We start from the raw sequence: 22,966 nt of genomic DNA on the forward strand, positions 1-22,966 counted from the left end.
TCAACTCTGCTGCTGTGTTAATCTAACTCTCACCTCGTTTCACCTCTGAGTCTGCCAGTCCCTTCACAGGTTACCCATTGCCCAGCGAATGCTGGGTAAAATATTAACAATGACATACACGGCCGTCCACAACCTGTCCCCTCCATTCATCTCTGCCCTAATCTCCTGTTACCTCCCCACATATAATCTCCAGTCCTCTCAAGACCTTCTGAGTTAAGGCCCTATTACGCCGGCCAATTCCTGATAATTGCCCTATATAAACAGGGCAATGATCAGCCGATGAATGAGCAAACGCTCGTTCATCCACTGATCGTATAGTTTTAAATGCTGAAACTATTATCATTGTCGGCAGCACATCTACTTGTGTAAACAGAGAGATGCGCTGCCGACATGATAGAAACGTATGGGGACGAGTGATCATAGTAACAAGCGCTTGTCCCCATAAATAGCTCCTTGTGAAAGGAGGAAACGAGTGACGATCAACAAGCTGTGTCGTTGATCAGCGCTTGTTTACACGGCCCACGTCGGGCTATGTAAAAGTACCCTTACTCTCCTCTTATCTGCTCCTCACATGATTGTCTTTAAGATTTCTCCTGTGCATCTCCAATACTCTGGAAATTCCTGCAAAAACACAAAAGACCCTCTCCCACCATCCAAACCTTTAAATGTAACCTAACAGAATCCCACCCCTTCAGGAAAGCTTACAACCTGGAATAACCCTGCTGCCACTGCACTCCAATATCAGCAGCTTCTACCATCACCTACTGTCTCCTCCCCCCATCCCTTGTAGATTGTAAGCCCTCGTGGGCAGGATCCCCTCTTTTGTACTAGTTTGTCATTCATGAATCTCTTGTTTATTGTATTTGTTTTTATTGTCTCATGTCGTGTACTTAAACCCTTTCTTCATATGAACAGCACCCTAGAATTAATGGCTCTTTAAAAGAAATAATAATAATAATAATAATAATAATAAAAGCAGGCTATTACATAACTTATGGAGACAGTACAAAACAAGTGTACACCACAACCTGGCATTAGAAGCAAATAAAAAATACAAGAAAACTTATTGCTTTCCTTTACGGAATGGAGATTAGGCTGTGTTCACATCAACGTTCCTTTCTGCTGAGGGGTTCCGTCGGAGGTTTCCATCTGGTTAACCCCTCAACGAAAAGTCAAACGGAAATCTTACCTTCCGTTTCCCTCACCATTGAACTCAGGGGTGACGGAAACCTAGCTAATGGTTTCCGTTTGTCACCATTGTGACAGGGTTTCATCGTTTTTGACGGAATAGCGCAGTCGTTTTTGATATCAAAGGAGAGGGAAACGGAAGCTTAGGTTTCCATTTGCCTTTCCGTTGAGGGGTCAACCCGACGGAAAGCTGCAACGGAACCCCTCAACCGAAGGGCAACAGTGATGTGAACAGGCCCTTAACCGCACATTCTTATACCCCTAAGGAAACTGAATTGTAAAACAAATTTTTTTCCAACATTAGATCACTTCATGCCCATTGGCTAGATTTATATACAAAAGCCTTTATTCTAATCTTTAGTTTGTACTGAGGTCCTATCTGGGTTTACACACACAGATTTCTGACCAATAATACTGGTCTGAGTTGGCCATTTACACATACAGATAATTTGTTAGCATTTTTTTGCAGATAGCACACTGGCCCATTCAATTCTTTGGGACCATGCACACATCAGCGTTTTTTTGGGATTCGTTGTTCCACTCCACAAACTGTAGAATATGTCCTGTCCCTGTCCGTTATTCGAACCAGTGCCACCATTCAAGTCTATGGGTACAACAAAATAACAAGCCATCTGTGTTATTTCTGTATTTTGTGGATACGTTGCTAGGAAACGCCTAGGAAATCCGGTCACGTGACCTTCTTATGGGTGCAGACCACGAAATACAGATAAGACGCTGAAACAACATGGCCATAATATACCGACATATGGTACGGTTGCGAAAGCTGCTCTGTGGCAGTACGGACCCAAATACGGGTACTAGGATCCGTAGTTCGCGGCCCAATCAAAGGCAATGGTAGTGTGCATAAGGCCTAGAATAAAACCTCCCTCTTTCCTATAATGAAAATGTCTTCAGATGTCTTTCAGATGCTGTTTACATGCTACAGTCATGGAGATTGTCAGACAAATATTTACGCACGTCAGATTAGTTTTCTGGCAGACAAGACAGATTTCAATTTCATCAAGTGACCATATACACACACCAATTTAGATATATATTGGTCTGATTGGATAGAAATTGGACAGAAATCTGTACATATAAAGGTACCTGAAGATAATAGAAAAGAATAGTGCAAATGACAGCCTTCAGGCATTCTAAAATTAACACCAGAGATATGTGAAAAAAAAATAAATACTAAACATTGACATAATGGAAAAGCAGTCAAATGACACTACACAAGTGGATAAGTTGGATTCACATGGCCCCACTGTATTCGAATGGATGCTCCCTATATGCCTAAGGAAATTCAAGGTACTTTTGTGCATTTAACTTTCGTGCACGCAGGTAGCAATATTCAGCAGAGTACTTCTTATCATTCTGTAAAAATACAAGCACATACAAATGCAATAAATAAAATTTGACACACTTACCGTATGATTGACATAGAACATGCATCTGAGGGTAGGATTTCCATAGCACCCTGTCACACCAAGAAGGTAGGTTGTACTTTATCTGGAACAAAAAACACACACATGATAAATAATGGCACATATACACACATACCAAAAATGCTTTTACACGGGCACATGAGAACGGGCACCCATAAATATTACTGCATGTTGAGCGACGTTCATTTAGCTCCATTTAATCGGAGCAATGATCGGAATGTATAGGGACGAACAATCGTTAATATGATCGATTGTACCCATATATTTTGCAACTTGTTGGCGGCACGTGCCCTGTTTACACTGGGAGATGTGCTGCTGATAAGCGACGTGTTTTTTTGGGCCGCGTAAAAGAAATCTGATAAGCTGTCAAACTAACGTTTACTTGGCTGTCGGCTGATCGCTGCCCTGTTTACGCAGGGCAATGATAAGAAATGAGCATTCACACGAATGTTCGTTCATCTGATCATTGGCTTGTGTAAAACATTGTGTTAGTTAGTGAATAAAAATACTGTAGAAAGTTCTCAATATGAGAAACAAAGTGTCAGTCCTCTATGTGTGATGCCCTTTATTGGCTAACTGAAAATGATGACAAATACCGAGCCATCAAGACTTCTATGCCTATAGCATTTCTCTTCATCAGGCATGGTGTAACATATAATCTAGAAAGTCGCAGATTTATACAAAAAGTGGTAGTGTCGGGACTGGCCTTTGGGGTGTATGACCTGTGGGGTTTGCAACAGCCTCCTATGGATAAAAGAGTGTCATCTACTCTCGTGCCCCCTTCTCATGCCTTCACACTTGGGGATTTTGCCCTGGGTCCCATGCTTGGTACCCTGAACCTAAGCAAAGGCAAGTACAGTACAGTTATCAGAGCTCTGTCCTGTTATGGGGACCATCTTATTAATGTCAGAATAATTATCATTCAACCAAGAATTAAAGCGGTTGTACAGGATTAGGAAAAAAAGGGCTGCTTTCTTACCTCTATCCTTGGGTTGTGCCTAGTATTGCAGCTCAGCTCCATTGAAGTCTACCACCCTACCCATACTCTTTGTTCCGTCAACGACCTTAGATTAAAGGGTAACTAAACGTTCAACAAACTTCTGAAATGTTATAATCACATGTCAGAAGTTTTGATTGGTGGGGGTTCCGAGCCTTGAGAACATGTGAGCGCTGAGCCTCTTAGTTTATGTTCGGCTTTTTCCGGAAATCGATGTAGAGGTGTACAGAGTCTATGAGCCTGTAAACCGCTACATCGGCTTTCCGGAATTAGCCAAACAGAAACTAAGCGGCTCAGCGCTCACACGTGCGCTTCTGCCGCTTTGTTTTAGCGATTGGTGGGGGTCTCATTGCTCGAAGGATTCTTTGGATATGTCATAAATGTCTCTCATGGGAAAACTTCTTTAAATAATTATAAAAAAAAAAATAAGTTTTGTAAAAGACAAATAAAGGCAGCAAAGATTGAAATAGAGAGACTCGTTGCCAAAGAAACTAAAAATAATCCAAACATTTTTTTAAATACATAAATAATAAGAAACTGAAAACAAAAAGGGTTGGCCCTCTCAAAAATAATCTAGGTATAATGGTGGAGGAGGATGAGGAAAAGTCCAATCTATTAAACGCCTTTTTCTCTACTGTATTTACACAGAAAAATCCAATGTCATACGACATGATTAGAGATAAAGTAAATTCACCTGCTTAACCCGGCAAGAACTGCAGCGCCGCCTTAGGGTAAGGCCACGTAGTGCGTCGTTGACGTGGTTTTGTTGCGTTTGAAAACCGCATGCGGTCAACTACATTCGTTTTTTGTCTCTGTAATGCTGCAGTTCTGTTGCGTTTTTTTACGCACATAGTTTATGGACATAGTTTTCACCCGTGTTGAAGTTTGTTAGGTGCGTCCTGTATATAGGTCATTACAAGGCATTGCAGAACTGTCAGCAAAAACACAACACGGTCATTAACCGCATGCGGTCAGACATTATGAAGATGTGGTCAACCGCACAATAAATACATTGTAATATAATAGCAGCAGTCTGTCCATAACACAAATTTCACCATTGACCTCTATTGAAAAATGACTTGCTGCGGTTTAAAAACGCAACATAAACACAACGTGGCCGAAGCCGCTTGGCCTTACCCTTAAAAAAACTAAAATAGACAAATAACCGGTTACGGATGTTATACACCCCTGCGTTCTGCAGGAGTTAAGTACCGTGATAGACAGACCCTTATATCTGATGTTTAAAGATTCTATCATGACAAGGTCTGTTCAGGAGTGGCGCATAGCAAATGTGGTGCCAATATTCAAAAGGGAGTCAAAAAGTGGGCCCGTAAACTATAGAGCTGTAGGTTTAACCTCCATTGTGGGTAAAATATTTGAGGGTTTTCTAAGAGATGCTATTCTCAAGTATCTTAATGCAAATAAACTGTTAACGCAGTCATCAGTATGGGTTTATGAGGGATCCGTCCTGTCAAACTAATCTGATCAGCTTCTATGAGGATGTAAGTTCTAGATTGGACCTGGATAAAGGGGGTTTTACACTGGGTGATTATCGGGCAGACAAGCGTTCATATGACGCTCGTTGCCGATAATTGCCCTGTGTAAAAAGGGCAGCGATCAGCAGATGAACGAGCAAACACTCATTCATCTGCTGATCATATCGTTTTAAACAAGTCAAATATTATCGTTGTCAGCACCACAACTCTCTGTAAACAAGGAGACGCGCCGCCGACATTATAATAATGTAGGGGACGAGCGATCAGAGTAACGACCGCTTATCCCCATTCATAGCTCCTTGTGACAGGAGCAAACGAGCGTTGATCGGCGCTCGCTCCACCGGCCAAAATCCTCCAGTGTAATAGGGCCTTAAGGCTGTGGATGTGGTGGATCTAGAATTTTCAAAGGCGTTTGATACTGTGCCGCATAAAAGGTTGGTATATAAAATGAAAATGCTGGGACTGGGGGAAAAATATGTGTAACTCGGTTAACAAGTGGCTCAGTGATAGAAAGTAAGGGTAGATATTAAGGAGAAAATCCTCAGTGGGTCACAGTTACCAGTGGCAGGGGCGTTGCTAGGGGGGGCAGGCGGGGCATATGCCTCGGGCGCAACTTAGAGGGGGGCGCCAGCGCCACTTCCTCCTGCACTATAATTGTACCTGTGTCTATAGGACACAGGTACAATTAGAAGCAATGAATAGCCGGGTACGTTCCGTTCCCGGCTATTCAGCTCTTTTGTACCAGAGAAGCGGTATCGCGCTTCCGTTGATGAAAGGCACTGAGTGACAGGGAAAGTCATCCTGCCCAGCCAATCAGCGCCTTTCATAGACGCTTCGTTCAACCCCCAGGAGACCTGCGCAGAAGAGAGCAGGTCTCCATGGCTGCCGGACAGCGTGGGAGCGGGAATAAGGTGAGTTTAAATTGTTTATTTAATTGTAATAAAAAATGTGTGGCATTATCTACAAGGGGGGCTTTATCTACAGGGGGGGGGGTTATCTATGGGGGGGGGGGGCCTTTATCTACAGGGGGGCTTTATCTACAGGGGGGGCTTTCTCTATGGGGGGCTTTATCTACGGGGGGGGCTTTATCTACGGGGGGCTTTATCTACAGGGGGGCTTTATCTGCCTGGGGGCTTTATCTACGGGGGGGGGTCTTTATCTACAAGGGGTGCTTTATCTACAGGGGGCTTTATCTACAGGGGGGGCTTTATCTACAAGGGGGGCTTTATCTACAGGGGGGGCTTTATCTACAGGGGGCTTTATCTACAGGGGGCCTTATCTACAGGGGGCCTTATCTACAGGGGGGCCTAATCTACAGGGGGGCTTAATCTACAGGGGGGGTTTTATCTACGGGGTGCTTTATCTCCAAAGGGGGCTTTATCTACAAGGGGGGCTTTATCTACGGGGGGCTTTATCTACAGGGGGGCTTTATCTACAGGGGGGCTTTATCTATGGGGGGCTTTATCTACGGGGGGGGGGCTTTATCTACAGGGGGGCTATATACTGGGGTGGGCTATCTATGGAGCACCATATACAGGGGTGGACTATATCTACAGGGGAGCTATATACAGGGGTGGGCTATATATGGAGCACTATATACAGGGGTGGGCTATATCTACAGCGGGGGTGTGAAAGCAAAAATATTTTCCAAAGTGTTTTAGACTTAATGTATATCTTATATACCTATATCCTTATATGCTTGTACAAGTTAGTTATATTAGAAGGTAGATGCTCTGGGACTTTAAGGAGTAGTGCCGTGTGCAAAGTACTACGCAGTAATAATAAGAATTAAAATGGAGAATCATAGTGCGTGTGCAAAACACTACGCAGCAATAATAAGAATTAAAATGGAGAATCAGTGCTGTGTGCAAAGCTACGCAGCAATAATTGGGAAGATGAGGGAACGGCCCCCCTAAGAGCCAATTAAGTTGTGGAACTTTATCTAAACTTTCTGACTCATTTGTTGTTGAAATTTTGTTATAAATATCCGTGCTGATAAGAATAAAGTAGAAGCATTTTCATACAGTAACGTGTCTGTGTGTTTTTGCTACTCCGAGCTGCTCGTATTCATAGGATGATTTTTAAAAGCTAATTTGGAGCTGGATGGAACTCAAGGCGTAGTGTATGCTAGAATTGCACTCACAGGGGCTATATACAGGAGTGGACTATATGTGGAGCACTATATACAGGGGTGGGCTTTCTGTGGAGCACCATATACAGGGATGGGCTATATCTACAGGGGGGCTATATACAGGGGTGGGCTATCTATGGAGCACTATATACAAGGGTGTGCTATATCTACAGGGGGCTATATACAGAGGTGGGCTATCTATGGAGCACTATATACAAGGGTGGGCTATATCTACAGGGGGGGCTATATACAGGGGTGGACTATCTGTAGAGCACTATATACAGGGGTGGACTATATGTGGAGCACTATATACAGGGGTGGACTATATGTGGAGCACTATATACAGGGGTGGACTATATCTACAGGGTGGGCTATATCTACAGGGTGGGCTATATCTACAGGGGTGGGCTATATCTACAGGGGGCTATATACAGGGGTGGGCTATCTGTGGAGCACTATAGGGGGAGCTATTTGTGGGACACTATATACAGGGGTGGGCTATATGTAGAGCACTATAGGGGGAGCTATTTGTGGGACACTATATACAGGGGTGGGCTATATGGGGGCACTATCTACAGGAGGCTCTATCTACAGGGGGCATTTTGTGTGTGTGGAACATGGTGTATGGTGCTATTATAATTAGAGGTGCAGTGTATGGCGCTATTATATTTAGGGGTGTAGTGTGTGGTATAATGATAACTTTATATTTATTTATAGGTGTAGAAATGTTGGAAAAGTGAGAAGTTGAAGACATCTGAGCAGCAAACTGCAGAAATGGTCTGTGACCGGATGGAGAAAAAGAACTAGAATCTGAGATCTCACCGGTGAGTCACTTAATGTAAATGTTTATTCTGCCTCTAATCAGTAATGTAGTCACTGTATGATCTGCAGCGAGATGATTATGATATGATTTATTTTTTGTGAAACAGCATCTCCCAGCATATCCTTACCATTGTTCGGGCCATGCTGGGAGCTGTAGTTTTACGCCGTACACACCTATACGGCAGGGGTTGCACTAAATTGAGCTGTATTTGTGATGGTGCTGTATATATGTAATGAGCTTGGTTCTGGGGCTGTATATATGTACTGAGCTTGGTTCTGGTGTTGTGTATAGAACTATATTGCTTGTAAAATGTACAAATGTTTTTATGCTCGAGTTACATGAAAATAAATGTGGAAAAGAAATGACACCTGATTGATTGGTAGAGAAAACAAACACGGCGAGGGGGAAGGAGATGTCGGGAAAGAGGTTGGGGGGGGGCGCCAAACCGAATCTTTGCCCCGGGTGCTGGCGAACCTAGCTACGCCTCTGACCAGTGGGGTTCCACAGGGGTCAGTATTGGGCCTGCTTCTTTCAAATATGTTTATTAATGACCTTGTTGAGGGTTTACAGAGTATAATTTCAGTATTTGCAGATGATACTAAGCTCTGTAGGGTAACCTATAAAGAGGAGGATAATGTAATACTACAGAGGGATTTGAAGGTTTGGGTGAGGATATGGCAAATCAAGTTTAATGTGGAGAAATGTAAGGTTATGCACTTGGGCCGAGAAACAAATTTTACAATTATCCATTAAATGGTAAAACACTGGGTAAAAAGATTTTGGGGATATTGGTGAGCAGTACATTTACTTTTAGCAACCAGCGCCAGGCAGTTGCTGTCAAGGCAAATACAATCATGGGACTCTCATGACAAGAACATAGTTTTGCCTCTATACCAATCACTAGTCAGACCACACATGGAATATTGTGTACAATTTTGGGCACTTGTGTATAAGAAGGACATGGCTGAACTAGAACGAGTGCAAAAAAGGGCGACCACGGTAATTAAAGAGAACCTTTCACCTCCCCATACATATGCAGCTGAGTTCAGCATGTAATGGGGAGGGCTGAACAAACCCTGGGGCACTTTACATTTTTTTCTACCTCCCTCCGTTATTTAGATATCGGTGCCGTTATATTTGGCGCCCGATATTTAAATATCCCCCTGAATAGTTAACGGGACGTGTACTGGCAGGGGGACGTGTTACTATGGCTGTGACACTGTCCAATCAGATATGGACAGTGCCACAGCAAGAGCGAGCAGAAAAAGTGCACGCTCTCTCTCTTCAGCTTTGAAGATCAGTCTTTTCACTGCTACGGACAGGGTAAGAGCTGTGGAGGGCACTCTCATCTCTTCAGCTCTTGCGAGAGATCAGTCTTGTATTGTCTGCCGAACTGGCAAGGGGGGCGTGTCTGCTACGGACAGTGTGAGCGCTCTACTCTCCCCAGCTCTTACCCTGTCCGTAGCAGTGACACGCCCCCTTGCCAGTTCAGCAGACAAAGTACAAGACTGATCTCTCGCAAAAGCTGAAGAGATGAGAGCGCCCTCCACAGCTCTTACACTGTCCGTAGCAGTGACGCCCCCTTGCCAGTTCGGGTGAAAAGACTGATCTTTAAAGCTGAAGAGAGAGAGTGCACTTTCTCTGCTCGCTCTTGCTGTGGCACTGTCCATATCTGATTGGACAGTGTCACAGCCATAGTAACACGCCCCCTTGCCAGTACACGCCCCGTTGACTGTTCAGGGGGTTATTTAAATATCGGGCGCCAAATATAACGGCACCGATATCTAAATAACGGAGGGAGGTAAAAAAAATTAAAGTGCTCCAGGGTTTGTGCAGCCCTCCCCATTACATGCTGTACTCAGCTGCACATGTATGGGGAGGTGAAATGTTCTCTTTAAGGGAATGGGCGGATTGCAGTACCAAGAAAAGTTATCCAATTTGGGGCTATTCAGTTTATAACAAAGACGGCTTAGCGGCGATCTAATTACAATGTACAAATATATAATTGGACAGTACAAAGATCTTTCTAATGACTTTTTTCCCCATAGGCCTGTAACAAAGACAAGGGGGCATCCTCTTCGTCTAGGGGAAAAAAGGTTTCAGCATCATAACAGACGCGGATTCTTTACTATGAGAGCAGTGAGACTATGGAACTCTCTGCCACAGGTTGTTGTGATGGTTGATTCTTTGAGTAAGTTCAAGGTCTTTGATGTCTTTTTTGAAAAATATAATATTACAGGTTATGAGTACTAGATTCTGGAGATGGGACGTTGATCCAGGGATTTATTCTGATTTATTGGAGTTAGGCCTCATTTACACGAGCGTATTATACGCGCGTGCGACGCGCGTGCTTTTCACGCGTGTCGTACGCACCTATAATAATCTATGGGGCTGTTTAGACGATGCGTGAATTTTGCGCAGCGTGAGTGCGTTGCGTAAAACTCACGACATGTTCTATATCCTTGCGTTTTTCACGCAACACGCACCCATTGACTTCAATGGGTGCGTGAAAACAACGCATGCCACACTGACGGTCCTGCGTTGCATGCGCGAAAATCACGCAAGAGCTGTCAAAAGGATGAATGTAAACAGAAAAGCACCACGTGCTTTTCTGGTTACAAACATCCAAACGGAGTGTCAAATTAGAGATGAGCGCACCGAACTTCACCGGGTTCGGCCGAACTCGTTTTAACCGAACCCGGCAAAAAATGTTCGGGTACGCGACGTCAGGAGACAGTCACTGCCCACGGTGCTGAAAGACTTAAACTGTTTCAGCACCATGGACAGTGACTTTCGATCACAATATACATATACGTGTAAAAAAAAAAAGAAGTTCTGACTTACCGATAACTCCCGGCTTCTTCCTCCAATCCGACCTCCCGGGATGACAATTCAGGCCAAGTGACAGCTGCAGCCAATCACAGGCCAAGCACAGGCTGCAGCCAATCACAGGCTGCAGCGGTCTCATGGCCTGCCGCGTCATCCTGGGAGGTGGGGCCGGATGACAAGAGAGGGACGCGTCACCAAGGCAACGGCCGGGAGACCGGACTGGAGGAAGCAGGCAGTTCATGGTAAGTGTGAACGTCTTTTTTTATTCACAGGTTGGTGTAGATTGTGATCGGCATTCACTGTCGAGGGTGCTGAAAGAGTTACTGCCGATCAGTTAGCTCTTTCAGCACCTTGGACAGTGACGGGCGTCGACTACCTCATCTCTATGATGGCGGCTGCGCGAAAATCACGCAGCCGCGCATCATACACGAATGACACACGGAGCTGTCAATTGCCTTTTGCGCACGCAAAACGCAGCATTTTTTTGCGTGCGCAAAACGCACACGCTCGTGTAAATGAGGCCTTACGGAGGAATTTTCCCCCTAATGAGGCAATTGGCATCAATCTCATGGTGATTTTGCCTTCCTCTGGATTAACGGTAGGATTATAGGTTGGACTTGATGGACATGTGTCTTTTTTTCAACCCTATCAACTATGTAACTATGTAACTATTGTTTCAGTGTAGATAAACTCTCAGATTGTAGTCCAGTACAGGACAGGAAAAAGATTTGAGCTGTTACTGTGTTTAGTTCAAAGAGCAATCCCTAGTCTGAAACAGTACATGCATTTACTTTAATGGAGCGGAGCTGCAATACCAGACACAACCCATGGACAGGTGTGGTGCTGTTTGTTGAAGAGATCTGTCTAATCCTGTGCAACCCCTTAAACTTCTTCACTACTACATGGCAGTTACTTACTCCTGTTGCTTTCTGCTTAGTATAGCAGTAACGTTCCCTTGTTCCCCGTTCATATCGGTATGTTGGAGGAAATGTGATCTCGTCTTCGTCTGCAGTAAGAGATATAGAGAGAGTTTCATACTGTATATTCATGTTAAATAAGTTTACTAAAGTCAGGCAAAGATGGACAAACACGTTACAAAGTAGAATGAGAATCTAATATGTTCCTTACATAATATCTAATATATTATTCCTCAAATTCTGTTTTCTCTTAAAGGGAACCTGTCTGCTACATTATGCTGCCCTCACGGAAAGTGACAAGTGACATAGTGACAAGCACGTTGATTTCCGTGGTCCATCACTTATGTGCTAAACTGAACCCTTTTCTGAGAACTTACATTCAGAGTCCAGGCAGCGCTGACAGAGAGGAGTCTGGCGTATTCATGAGCTGCCGAAGGTCCCTCCTACTTTCCACTAGCTCCGCCCACTATCTGCTGATATAAAGGTGTCTTCCTCTGCACAGTTAGACAATGTTCACACAGAGTTTTTTGACGCGGAAACCGTGCCAAAAAACTCGTCAAAAACGGCCCGAAAATGCCTCCCATTGATTTCAATGGGAGGCGGAGGCGTCTTTTTCCCGCGAGCGGTAAAACCGCCTCGCGGGCAAAAGAAGCTACATGCTATATCTTCAGGCGTTTACGCCTCTGACCTCCCATTGACTTCAATGGGAGGCAGAGAAAGCATATTTCACGGTGTTTTATGCCCGCAGTGCTCAATGGCCGCGGGTGAAAAACGCAGCGAAAAACGCTGCGAAAATCGGCGTGCATGGTGAGGTAAATCTGCCTCAAACTTCCAAACGGAATTTTGAGGCAGAAATTCCACCTGCAAAAAACTCAGTGTGAACATAGCCTTATAGGGAAACATCTGTCAATCAACTCAAAGTGGGTGGAGCTAGCTGGGTGGGCGGTACTAGCAGAGTGGGCGGAGCTAGTGGCAGCTCATGAATACGTTGGACTTCTCTCTGGCAGCTCTGCATGTAAGTTCTCATAAAAGGGTTCACATTAGCACATAAGGGACAGACCTCTGAAGTCAGCGTGTCTGTCACTACATTATACTGCCCTCCGTAATGTGGATGACAGGTTTCCTTGTAGTTGTGTTGCGTTGAAAAGTTTGGGCTCTTCTGAAAACCATGAAAACTCATTTAAATGTATTCTCTAGAGTTGCATAATTAGTAGTAGCAAAAATCTATATGTGTAGGATGCTGGCCACTTTACTGAAACTGTTCAAGTCACCATTTATTCAAAGTCTGGTTAGCATGGAAAAATTAATGAGGTAAACAAGTAGCATTTTTTTAGGTGGGGTTATTTTGGATTTTTTTGCACTGCAATCTTAAAATGCTTGAAAAAATTGCTTCCGTTTCCATTAGTTTCCATCGATTTCTTCAATTCCTTACTTATTGACCTCAATGATAAGAAAAAAACAGATGATGAAGGATTTCGTAAAAAAAAGAATCATGATGGAACTAATGTAGACTCATGCAGTTTGGCATCAGTTTGAGTCCGTTTGAAATAATTAGAATGTATCTACAATTCCATCATGATGAACGTTAGTGCCCCATTGATATTAATGCAAACAACGTGAATATAGCTCAGAGATACAGGAATCTGTGAGTCAGGCTGGTAGGGAATGTCCCTTGGCATAACGTCACCACCCCTGCCTTCTAGCGATCAGTGTAGTCACAGCTCATATATTCCTACCAATTCTATCTTCTAATATGTCCCTTTGGAATGTTAACATATTTCAAGTTAATCACACGTATACTGTATAGACTCATATACTATACAATTCTGAACTATAGGGGTCTTACCCAAGCTTTGCTGTCTCCATATTTCCAGTAGACTATAATGGAGATTGAGAATCCAAGAATGGGAACCAAGCACACCCATTCTTGGGTAGCACCCCAGCGATCAGATATTTGTCACATGTAGTGATTAGGTGGAAAACCCCTTTACGTTTTAATGTTGTAACTAATGTCACTTACTGAAGTGGAGGAAGATTTGACTTTCCTTACGTTCCATGTTTAGCTGGTCATAGGCCAGAAGTTCATAGTATTGCTGTAGTTTGATCTTGTGAACAATGTTTTCTGCCTCCTAATAATTACACAGAGATAAAATATAATTAAAATAACTTTTAAATATTATAAACTTTAATCTGGATTAAATACATGTTTAAAAATAATGTATTACAGATGTTCTACTCTTTCTCGAACAATTCGTAAGGAAAATAGAGTGCTATTAGTATAAGAAAATGTGGAGTAGGTCTGGCTGCCATTTAATATCCCGCTTACACTGTTTGGTAGTTGAACACGATAGTTAAGATCTCCAAGCCAAAAAAGATGAGTAAATCGTTGTGAGATGTTAAAAGGGCTCAGCTTTTTGTCACCCAGGACCAGGAAACGCAGTATGTTAAAGTAATTCTGCTTCCTCCTAATGAAGAGAAAACAACATATGGACAGATTATCATGCTGTCTCTCCACTGAAAGAAAGAAAGGCTCCATCAAATATTGGCATTAAACGGAACCTATCACTGAGACAGGCATTTTTACATTAAGGCACTCTAACAGATGCCCTCATAACATTGAATTAGTAGGTGCAATTATACCCATTATGTGGCCTCCTTAAAGGAAGAGTGTCACCAAATATTTTTTTTTAATATCAGTTTTATGTTAGGGTTTTATTAAAAACGTTTATATTTATTTGTGTATTTGTGTGTTACTTTTTTCTATTTTGACACTTTTTCTTCCCTATGGGGGCTGCCATTTTTTTTCCATTTTTAACGACACATACAGACATGGAATACGGCAGCTCCAGTCCCATAGGGACTGCGAACGGGGCCCGTTCCATCCACTTTGGTGTACGCCATGTGTGTGGGAACGGCGCATGCGCCGCTCCCACACAGTCCGATTTGAAATGCGCGCCGTCCGGCGCCATTTTCCTGTGGACCGGAAGTCGCGGCCGGGCAGTAAGATTACTACTTCCGGTCGCGGCTTCCGGACTTGTGCACATGGAGCAGCGGCAGCAGACGGAGCGGACGGACCGGAGGGAGCGGCGGCGGCAGGAGCAGGTAAGTTATTTCTATGTATGTTCGTGTTTCAGTGTGTGTTTACTACTGTATGTAAACATTCTACACTGTGTGTTAGCTCAAAAAATGGCGACACACAGTGTAGGAGGTTAGACCGTTCAAACCCCTCGTTTCTCCCGGCACTAGCCAGGATAAAGGAGGGGGGATTCTGAGAGCTCACTAGAGCGAGGGATTTTTTCCCAATTTTGCAGCATAAAGCAATGTGGTTGCTTTACCACATGCAATGCTGCAATTTTGGGAATAGCTCCATCTAGTGACAAGTGCTGGGAAATATTATAAATTGAATCCAATTTATAATATTTCCTGACTCGTGGAAAAAATAAAAAAAATTAGAACAATGTTTAATCACCTACACACTAATTGTTTAACTAAAAAAAACAAACATGTTTTTCTGGCAACACATTCCCTTTAAGTATCAACAAGAGGACTACTCTCTAAGGCCTCATGTACACGACCGTAGCCATGTGCACAGTCCCTGATTACGGCCCAAGGAGTGTCATCCACGGGCCATCCGCAATCACGGACCGTGCACACAGAAGATGTTCATTTATTTCAATTGGGCTGGACCGCAGTTGCGAACCATAAAATGACTTGTCCTAAGTTCTTGCGGTCCGGAATGGCGGCCACCACATGGTCCGTGTAAACCAGTCGTGTGCATGGGCCCATAAAAATTAATGGGTCTGCAAAAATGCGGATGATTTGCGGACGCAAAAAAAAACACGGCTGTGTGCATGAGGCCTTAGAGTTATCTCAGTCATTCAGCTGGGCCAAGATGGTTCATGTGGAAAACTTCCCTGCAGCGCTTACTATTAAGAAACAATAAAGGCGTCCACAAAGTAAGACTCCCTTCCTCTTGCCCCCTTGTTGACACATCAGGTATCCAATTTGTTTGTGCATTGGTCCTAATAAACTCTGGGGCATCATACTGGTGCCCTGGGCCAAAGGAAGCCTCTACTAGGGACATGGTCATTTAAATGAACCATTATATAGTGTATACAGTGTAATGGCTTCTTGTCATGATCACATTGGCAGTATGCGATGTTGGTGCAGAGACGTGTATTATGATTTTGCATAGTGATCTTATCATATTGAATTAAATCCGTGTGGGTTTTATAGACTGTTATTCAAATACTTGAAGTTGCCTATTTAACCCTTTCATGACCGGGGTTTTTTTGGGCTTTCGGGACGAGAGGAAAATCTCACACATGTTTGGCTATACCTGCATAGAAGAAGTAATATAGTACCTGAGCTTCTTTTCACTCCCGGAAGTAAGGTGACTGTTAATAAAACCAAATGATGTCCCATTGAACATGAATGAGGCACCAACCGCTCCTTTGTTACCTATATACAAGAACATGTGGTCAGTGAAATGTTTATGGTGGATACACAGCAATTTCTATGGCTTTCTTGTCACACATTGACAAGAGGTGTAAGTGGGGTGATAAATGTAATGGTAAACTTTTGATCTTTACTATACTAGCACAATGAGGAGATGTTATGTCCGGTTTAACATGTATAGTATGATCAGACTGCACGTAAATGCATTAAAGAGGCTCTGTCACCAGATTATAAGTGCCCTATCTCCTACATAATCTGATCGGCGCTGGAATGTAGATAACAGCAGTGGTTTTTATTTTGAGAAACAATCATTTTTTAGCAAGTTATGAGCAATTTTAGATTTAGGTTCTTAATGCCCAACTGGGCGTGTTTTTACTTTTGACCAAGTGGGTGTTGTAAAGAAGTGTATGAGGCTGACCAATCAATCAGTGACCAATCAGTGACCAATCAGCATCATACACTTCTCTTTGTTCCAGCCCAGCATGATCCACAGCACAGTGAGATTGTGCAGTGAAAGAAGCTGGGCTGGAACAATGAGAAGTGTATGTCACTGATTGGTCACTGATTGGTCACTGATTGATTGGTCAGCCTCATACACTTCTTTACAACACCCACTTGGTCAAAAGTAAAAACACGCCCAGTTGGGCATTAAGAACCTAAATCTAAAATTGCTCATAACTTGCTAAAAAATGATTGTTTCTCAAAATAAAAACCACTGCTGTTATCTACATTCCAGCGCCGATCAGATTATGTAGGAGATAGGGCACTTATGATCTGGTGACAGAGCCTCTTTAACTCACTTATATCCCAACCTTGTGCGTCTGATGTATACGACATTCCATGTCTTAAACCAGTGTGTAAACATGTAAACAATGGGATGGAGATTGTGACCGATAAGATAATGAAGTAATAGAATTAGAGAATTGGAAGTCACTACAGAAATACATTGGACAGTCGCACCCTTTTCTCACCCAGAGTGTTGGCGATTCCTGTCTTCACACTGTTGGTATAGATGTGGCTGATTCGGTGGGCATGTTCTTGCTTTGCCAGGATCACAATTCGTATGTTCCAGAGTGTTTGGATTGTAATCTAAATTAAAATGATATTTACATGTATTATATCATAGTATTTGTAATACATCATATAAAGTTATGACATAAATAAGCATTTGACTTGCTGAAATAGTTACCAGTTTGTATTCGGCATTGGTGATCTCATTTAGAGAGCGAAGTAATATTTCCACCCACTCTTTTTCATTCTGAGGGTCTTCCTGTGTACCAATCACATAAATATCATGTTCTATGTAGTCAGCTGTCTCGTCGCATGTCTTGCCTTGCCCTTTGCAGAGGAACCAGGAGGTAATTTTCTTTGGTGCAGGCATATCTCCTGTTACAAGAAATGCCACAATAAGTAATAATTTAAAATGTAACAAAACTTTTAAAAAACTTAAAAATTTCATAGTGACATTCAGAAGTTTTGATTGGTGGGGTTCCGGGCACTGAGACCCTCACCGATTGCTAAAATGAAGCGGCAGAAGCGCTCAGGTGAACGTTGTACCGCCTCATTTCTGACCAGCTTTCCTCGGAAAGCCAAGCGAGCGGTGTACGGGCTCAAAAGGAAGTGTATGAGCCCGCTGGCTCAGCTTTCAGAGGAAAGCCTATCAGAGCGATCGGTGGGGGTCTCAGTTCCTGGAACCACACCGATCATAATTTCTGGCATATCACTATTACACCATAAAAGTTTTTTAAAAGTTGAATTACTCGTTAACCTATTTACAGCTGATACAGAATTTTGGTAAAGACAAAATCAAAACTGACCCATATTCCACGTCCCTGTGAAGATGGTCAGCATGTCAGGCTCTAACTGATCTGAATGTTTGTTCTTCATCTGTTGGAGAAGCTGGCAGAACCCTTCACGTTTCTATATGGCAGTAGAGAGAGAACTAAATGAAGTTACCATACGCGGCTTGTTTTAACACTTTTTAATTAACTTACAGGGCAGTTATCTGTAGGTGGCGCTAGAGAGACCGTTTTTTTACTTCTCGAGGAGCGCAATTGTGCATACTTTTTCCGAGGGAGCATTGCCTTAGACTGGGTTCACACAGAATTTTTTGACGTGGAAACCACGCCGCAAAACTCGTCAAAAACGGCCCGAAAATGCCTCCCATTGATTTCAATGGGAGGCGGAGGCGTCTTTTTCCCGCGAGCGGTAAAACCGTCCCGCGGGAGAAAGAAGGGACATGCCCTATCTTCGGGCGTTTACGTCTCTGACCTCCCATTGACATCAATGGGAGGCAGAGAAAGCGTATTTCGCTGAGTTTTATGCCTGCGGGGCTCAATAGCCGCGGGGGCGGAAAACGCCGCGTGCAGGGAGAGGAAAATCTGCCTCAAACTTCCAAACGGAATTTTGAGGCAGAATTTCCGCCTGCAAAAAACTCTGTGTGAACCCAGCCTTATAGGCTATGTTCACACGGAGTATTTTGGGGGAGGAATATCTGCCTCAAAATTCCGTTTGGAACTTTGAGGCAGATATTCCTCTCCCTGCACGCCGATTTTCGCGGCAATTATCGTGCCGTTTTTCGCCCGCGGCCATTGAGCGCCGCGGGCATAAAACAGCGAGAAATACGCTTTCTCCTGCCTCCCATTGAAGTCAATGGGAGGTCGGAGGCGGAAGCGCCTGAAGATAGGGCATGTCGCTTCTTTTTCCCGCGAGGCAGTTTTACTGCTCGCGGGAAAAAGACGCCGACGCCTCCCATTGAAATCAATGGGAGGCGTTCTCGCGCCGTTTCTGCCGAGTTTTGCGACACGGTTTCCGCGTCAAAAAACTCGGCAAAATACCCCGTGTGAACATAGCCTTAAAGTCTCCCTACTACGTGGATCCCTACAAGGATACTCAGTACCTTCCAAGAGGCCATAACTGTTTATATACTAGACGTGAGACCTTTTCACTGAAAAGGAAAAATGTCTGAAAATACTTAATGCACTTTATAAAGCCAGACAGAGTGTTCATGTCCAAAATACAATGGCTGCAAACAACAAGGTCTCTGAGGGTTGTTCCCCCATCTTTAATTCTGCCAGTTAACATGTTGATATGTAATACCCTGTTCTTATTTATAGTTTTTGCCTAAATTATTTTGTAGGCAAAAGGATGTACTATTACCCCTGGCAAGGTGACCACTAGAGTACACTGAAACCTAAGCACAGAGCAGGTGGTCACCCTGCAATCATATGACCTGCAGGCTCCAGAGATTATTAGTGCTTGTTTTTTTATAGAAAAAAATTATATTGCAAGAAAAAGCAGCACTAAGCAAGTACATACAGTATAATATAGAGAGAAGAAATTCACCAGAGTGTTGCTTTCATTTATTCATTCCATTCTTGCAAAGCCAAGTGGACCCCAACATGGTTTGAGTCAAATAAAAGCCTTAGCCCTTTATATTAAAATGACACTGGCTGCAAACACTGGTGCTTTACACTCATCATAGAAGAATAAATTAGTGTCTGGGTTGAGTTTCTAGCTGATGCCGTGCTTGTTCCAATATACTTAAGAAATCAGAGATGGGAAAAAGGATTAAAAAGAATACTGGTAGACAGTAACCTGAGCAGCAGCACAGTGTAATGGGAGATGCATGGCCAATGAATACTTGAATTCATATTGAGAAATAGATGCAGAAGAAGCAAATAACTCTATCATTGTGTAAGAGGACAATGTTAGTCACCTGTCATGGGCCATACCTTCCATGAGGTGAGATAAATAGGTCGATTTATAATGTAGACTCGTAAACGCACATCTGCTTGAAATACCTTAAGAAGGAAAAGCCCGGGTTGCCATCATGTTTCTCTATACCTGGTCTAAGGAGTTCAGCACAGGGGAATATGCTTCAGTGTATTCTATCCTATGTAGTCAAAGCAATAATTGTGTTTGGGCAAAGGATAGGGACAGAGGTGTGCCCAAAATGGCATGCAGAGTTCAAAATCTGGCAACTGTTAGGTCCTTTTCACAAGCGTAAATCGGCGCTCATATGCGCCTTTCACAAGTAGCAATGATCCGTTATGTATGGGGACGAGCGATCATTACTTTATATGAACGCTCATTTCCCCCATCAGTGGCCCGTGTAAAAGGGCCTTTATACTGTACATACAGAACTTGCGAGATTTATAAGCAGCAGCAGTGTGGAAAACTGTCTTTAGCCTCTATACTTTCTGCATAGGCATAGCTTGACGTTCCTGGGCCTGAATACAAAATCTGTATTGCCCCTCCCCCCCCCCCCCAAATATCATGTATTATTTATTTATAGTACTGGTCTCATTTTATAGACCAAAGGGTCCTCAAGGGCCGGGTTCAGATGCAACCTCTGCACCCCCTACGGTCACGCCCCTGAATTTCCATGTATATAACGTAGTGCAAATTAGAGACAGCCCTCACGACGTCAAATGCAATTCAGTGGTACTTTATTCACCCATAGTGATGTTTTGTTGGAACTTTTCTTAAGCATCATCCTTGTTCATTCATGAACCCGAACTATGGAACTTCTGGCTAAATAAAGTATGAATTGACATTATGAGTGCACTATATTTTATAAACAGAAAATGTAGAGGTTCAGACTTCATTCTCATCTGCGTCAGGGCTCAGTTCAAGGGTTCCGTCGGACCTTTCCGTCAGGGGAACCCATGAACGGAATCCAAAGTGAAACAAACGGAAGCCATAAGTTTCAGTTTGCATCACCATTGATTTCAATGGTGACAGACCTGGTGCAAATGGTTTTTGTTTGTCACCATTGTGTCTGGGTTCCATCGTTTTTACAGAATGAATACCGTAGTCGACTGCGCAATTGATTCTGTTAAAATGATGGAACCCTTACACAATGGTGACAAACGGAAACCATTTGCACCAGATCCGTCACCATTGAAATCAATGGTGATGCAAATGGAAACTTATTGTTTCTGTTTCTTTCAGTTTGGATTCCGTTCATGGGCTCAGACGGAACCCAAAAACTGAGTCCCGACGCAGATGCGAACGCAGCCTAGAGCAAAAAAACCTGTGAATTTTATTTAGGAAACAAATTATTAAATCCTGTACTGATAAGAGAACATCCACTGAAACTGAAGAGCGTCTTAAAAAAGTGTGTAAAAAAAACCTTATTTTTGTGTCTTCAAAGTACAAATATGAAGTAGATCTCCACAATAATGTCTTATTGTCAATACATTTTCATACCTTGGAATCAGCAAAAATATATTCTTTACGTTGTATCTTTTCCTTTTCAGTTTCCAGTACAATTATCAGTTTATTTGGCAACTTCTGGGACTTGATCAGTTGTAGAACTAAGGATAAGCAAAGAAATTGTCACAAAAAAGCTCTCAAGTCTATAAAGCTTTTAGAGTGAATAAACTTCAAGAAAAAGTATTTTCATTCGGCATAGTAATGAGTTTAGGGCATTGTCACACGTGGCGTATTTCTGTAGACAGTGTCCGCATTAATGCCGCACATAATCTGCGTTGCAGATTCCGTTGCGCCTTTGCCTAAAATGTGCAGTAAATTGCTGTGGATTAGTAGTTGCGGATTCAGGTGCAGATCACATCCTGCTCTCTTTTAAAACATTCCATCTCAGTCTGGCTATAGACCTCGACACACATAGGTCCAGCCAGAATGATGAAATATCCTGTTCCTGAAAGCAATCCGCAACATTATATCTGCGGATTTCATTGCGTAATTTTGTAACTCCATAGAAGTCAATGGGGAAATTCCGCCACAAGTACACATCAAGTCCGCAACAGCCAGTGTATGCTGCGGACACCAAATTCTGCACCGCAGCCTATGGTCCGCAGCGGAGTCGTCCGCACCGTCTGCACGAAGATAACTAAAAAGTTGTGGAAACCAATGGACAGACTGATTTCCAGTGCGGACTCTCCACAGCGGAATTTCACAGCAATTCCGCTACGTGTGAACATGCCCTTAGTCTTCTAAGGGCATGCCCACACGTGGCGGATTTCCTCCGCAACTGTCCGCATCAATGCCGCATCAATGCCGCACAGAATCTGCGTTGCAGATTCTGCGGCGGATCTGCCCAAAATGTGCAGTAAATTGCTGCTGCGGACCGCGGTAAAAGTGCTTCCCTTCTCTCTATCAGTGCAGGATAGAGAGAAGGGACAGCACTTTCCCTAGTGAAAGTAAAAGAATTTCATACTTACCGGCCGTTGTCTTGGTGACGCGTCCCTCTTTCGGCATCCAGCCCGACCTCCCTGGATGACGCGGCAGTCCATGTGACCGCTGCAGCCTGTGATTGGCTGCAGCCGTCAATTAGACTGAAACGTCATCCTGGGAAGCCGGACTGGAGACAGAAGCAGGGAGTTCTCGGTAAGTATGAACTTCTATTTTTTTTACAGGTTGCTGTATATTGGATCGGTAGTCACTGTCCAGGGTGCAGAAACAGTTACTGCCGATCGCTTAACTCTTTCAGCACCCTGGACAGTGACTATTTACTGACGTCTCCTAGCAACGCTCCCGTAATTACAGGAGCCCCATTGACTTCCTCAGTCTGGCTGTAGACCTAGAAATACATAGGTCCAGCCAGAATGAAGAAATGTCATGTCAAAAAAGCAAGACGCATCCGCAGCACACATAACATGTGCATGACAGCTGCGGACTTCATTGCGGAAATTAGAATCTCCATCCAAGTCAA

The 22,966-nt window shown here is 43.4% G+C and overlaps 1 protein-coding gene across 2 annotated transcripts in view; it reads right to left on the reverse strand.

Moving 5' to 3' along the window:
• INPP5D (inositol polyphosphate-5-phosphatase D) overlaps positions 1-22,966 on the reverse strand; it is a 120,719-nt gene that overhangs the window by 26,160 nt on the left and 71,593 nt on the right. For both annotated transcript variants that reach the window (XM_075861312.1, XM_075861311.1), the window contains 9 exons: positions 21,502-21,608; positions 18,105-18,207; positions 17,477-17,673; positions 17,259-17,376; positions 16,194-16,290; positions 14,156-14,294; positions 13,850-13,958; positions 11,830-11,918; positions 2,619-2,700 (listed from right to left, as the gene is read on the reverse strand). In XM_075861312.1, the coding sequence (XP_075717427.1) occupies positions 2,619-2,700; positions 11,830-11,918; positions 13,850-13,958; positions 14,156-14,294; positions 16,194-16,290; positions 17,259-17,376; positions 17,477-17,673; positions 18,105-18,207; positions 21,502-21,608 (1,041 nt within the window). The remainder of the gene's footprint in view (positions 1-2,618; positions 2,701-11,829; positions 11,919-13,849; positions 13,959-14,155; positions 14,295-16,193; positions 16,291-17,258; positions 17,377-17,476; positions 17,674-18,104; positions 18,208-21,501; positions 21,609-22,966) is intronic.

Source organism: Rhinoderma darwinii, chromosome 4, assembly GCF_050947455.1.
Source record: "Rhinoderma darwinii isolate aRhiDar2 chromosome 4, aRhiDar2.hap1, whole genome shotgun sequence".
NCBI classification, from domain to species: domain Eukaryota; kingdom Metazoa; phylum Chordata; class Amphibia; order Anura; family Rhinodermatidae; genus Rhinoderma; species Rhinoderma darwinii.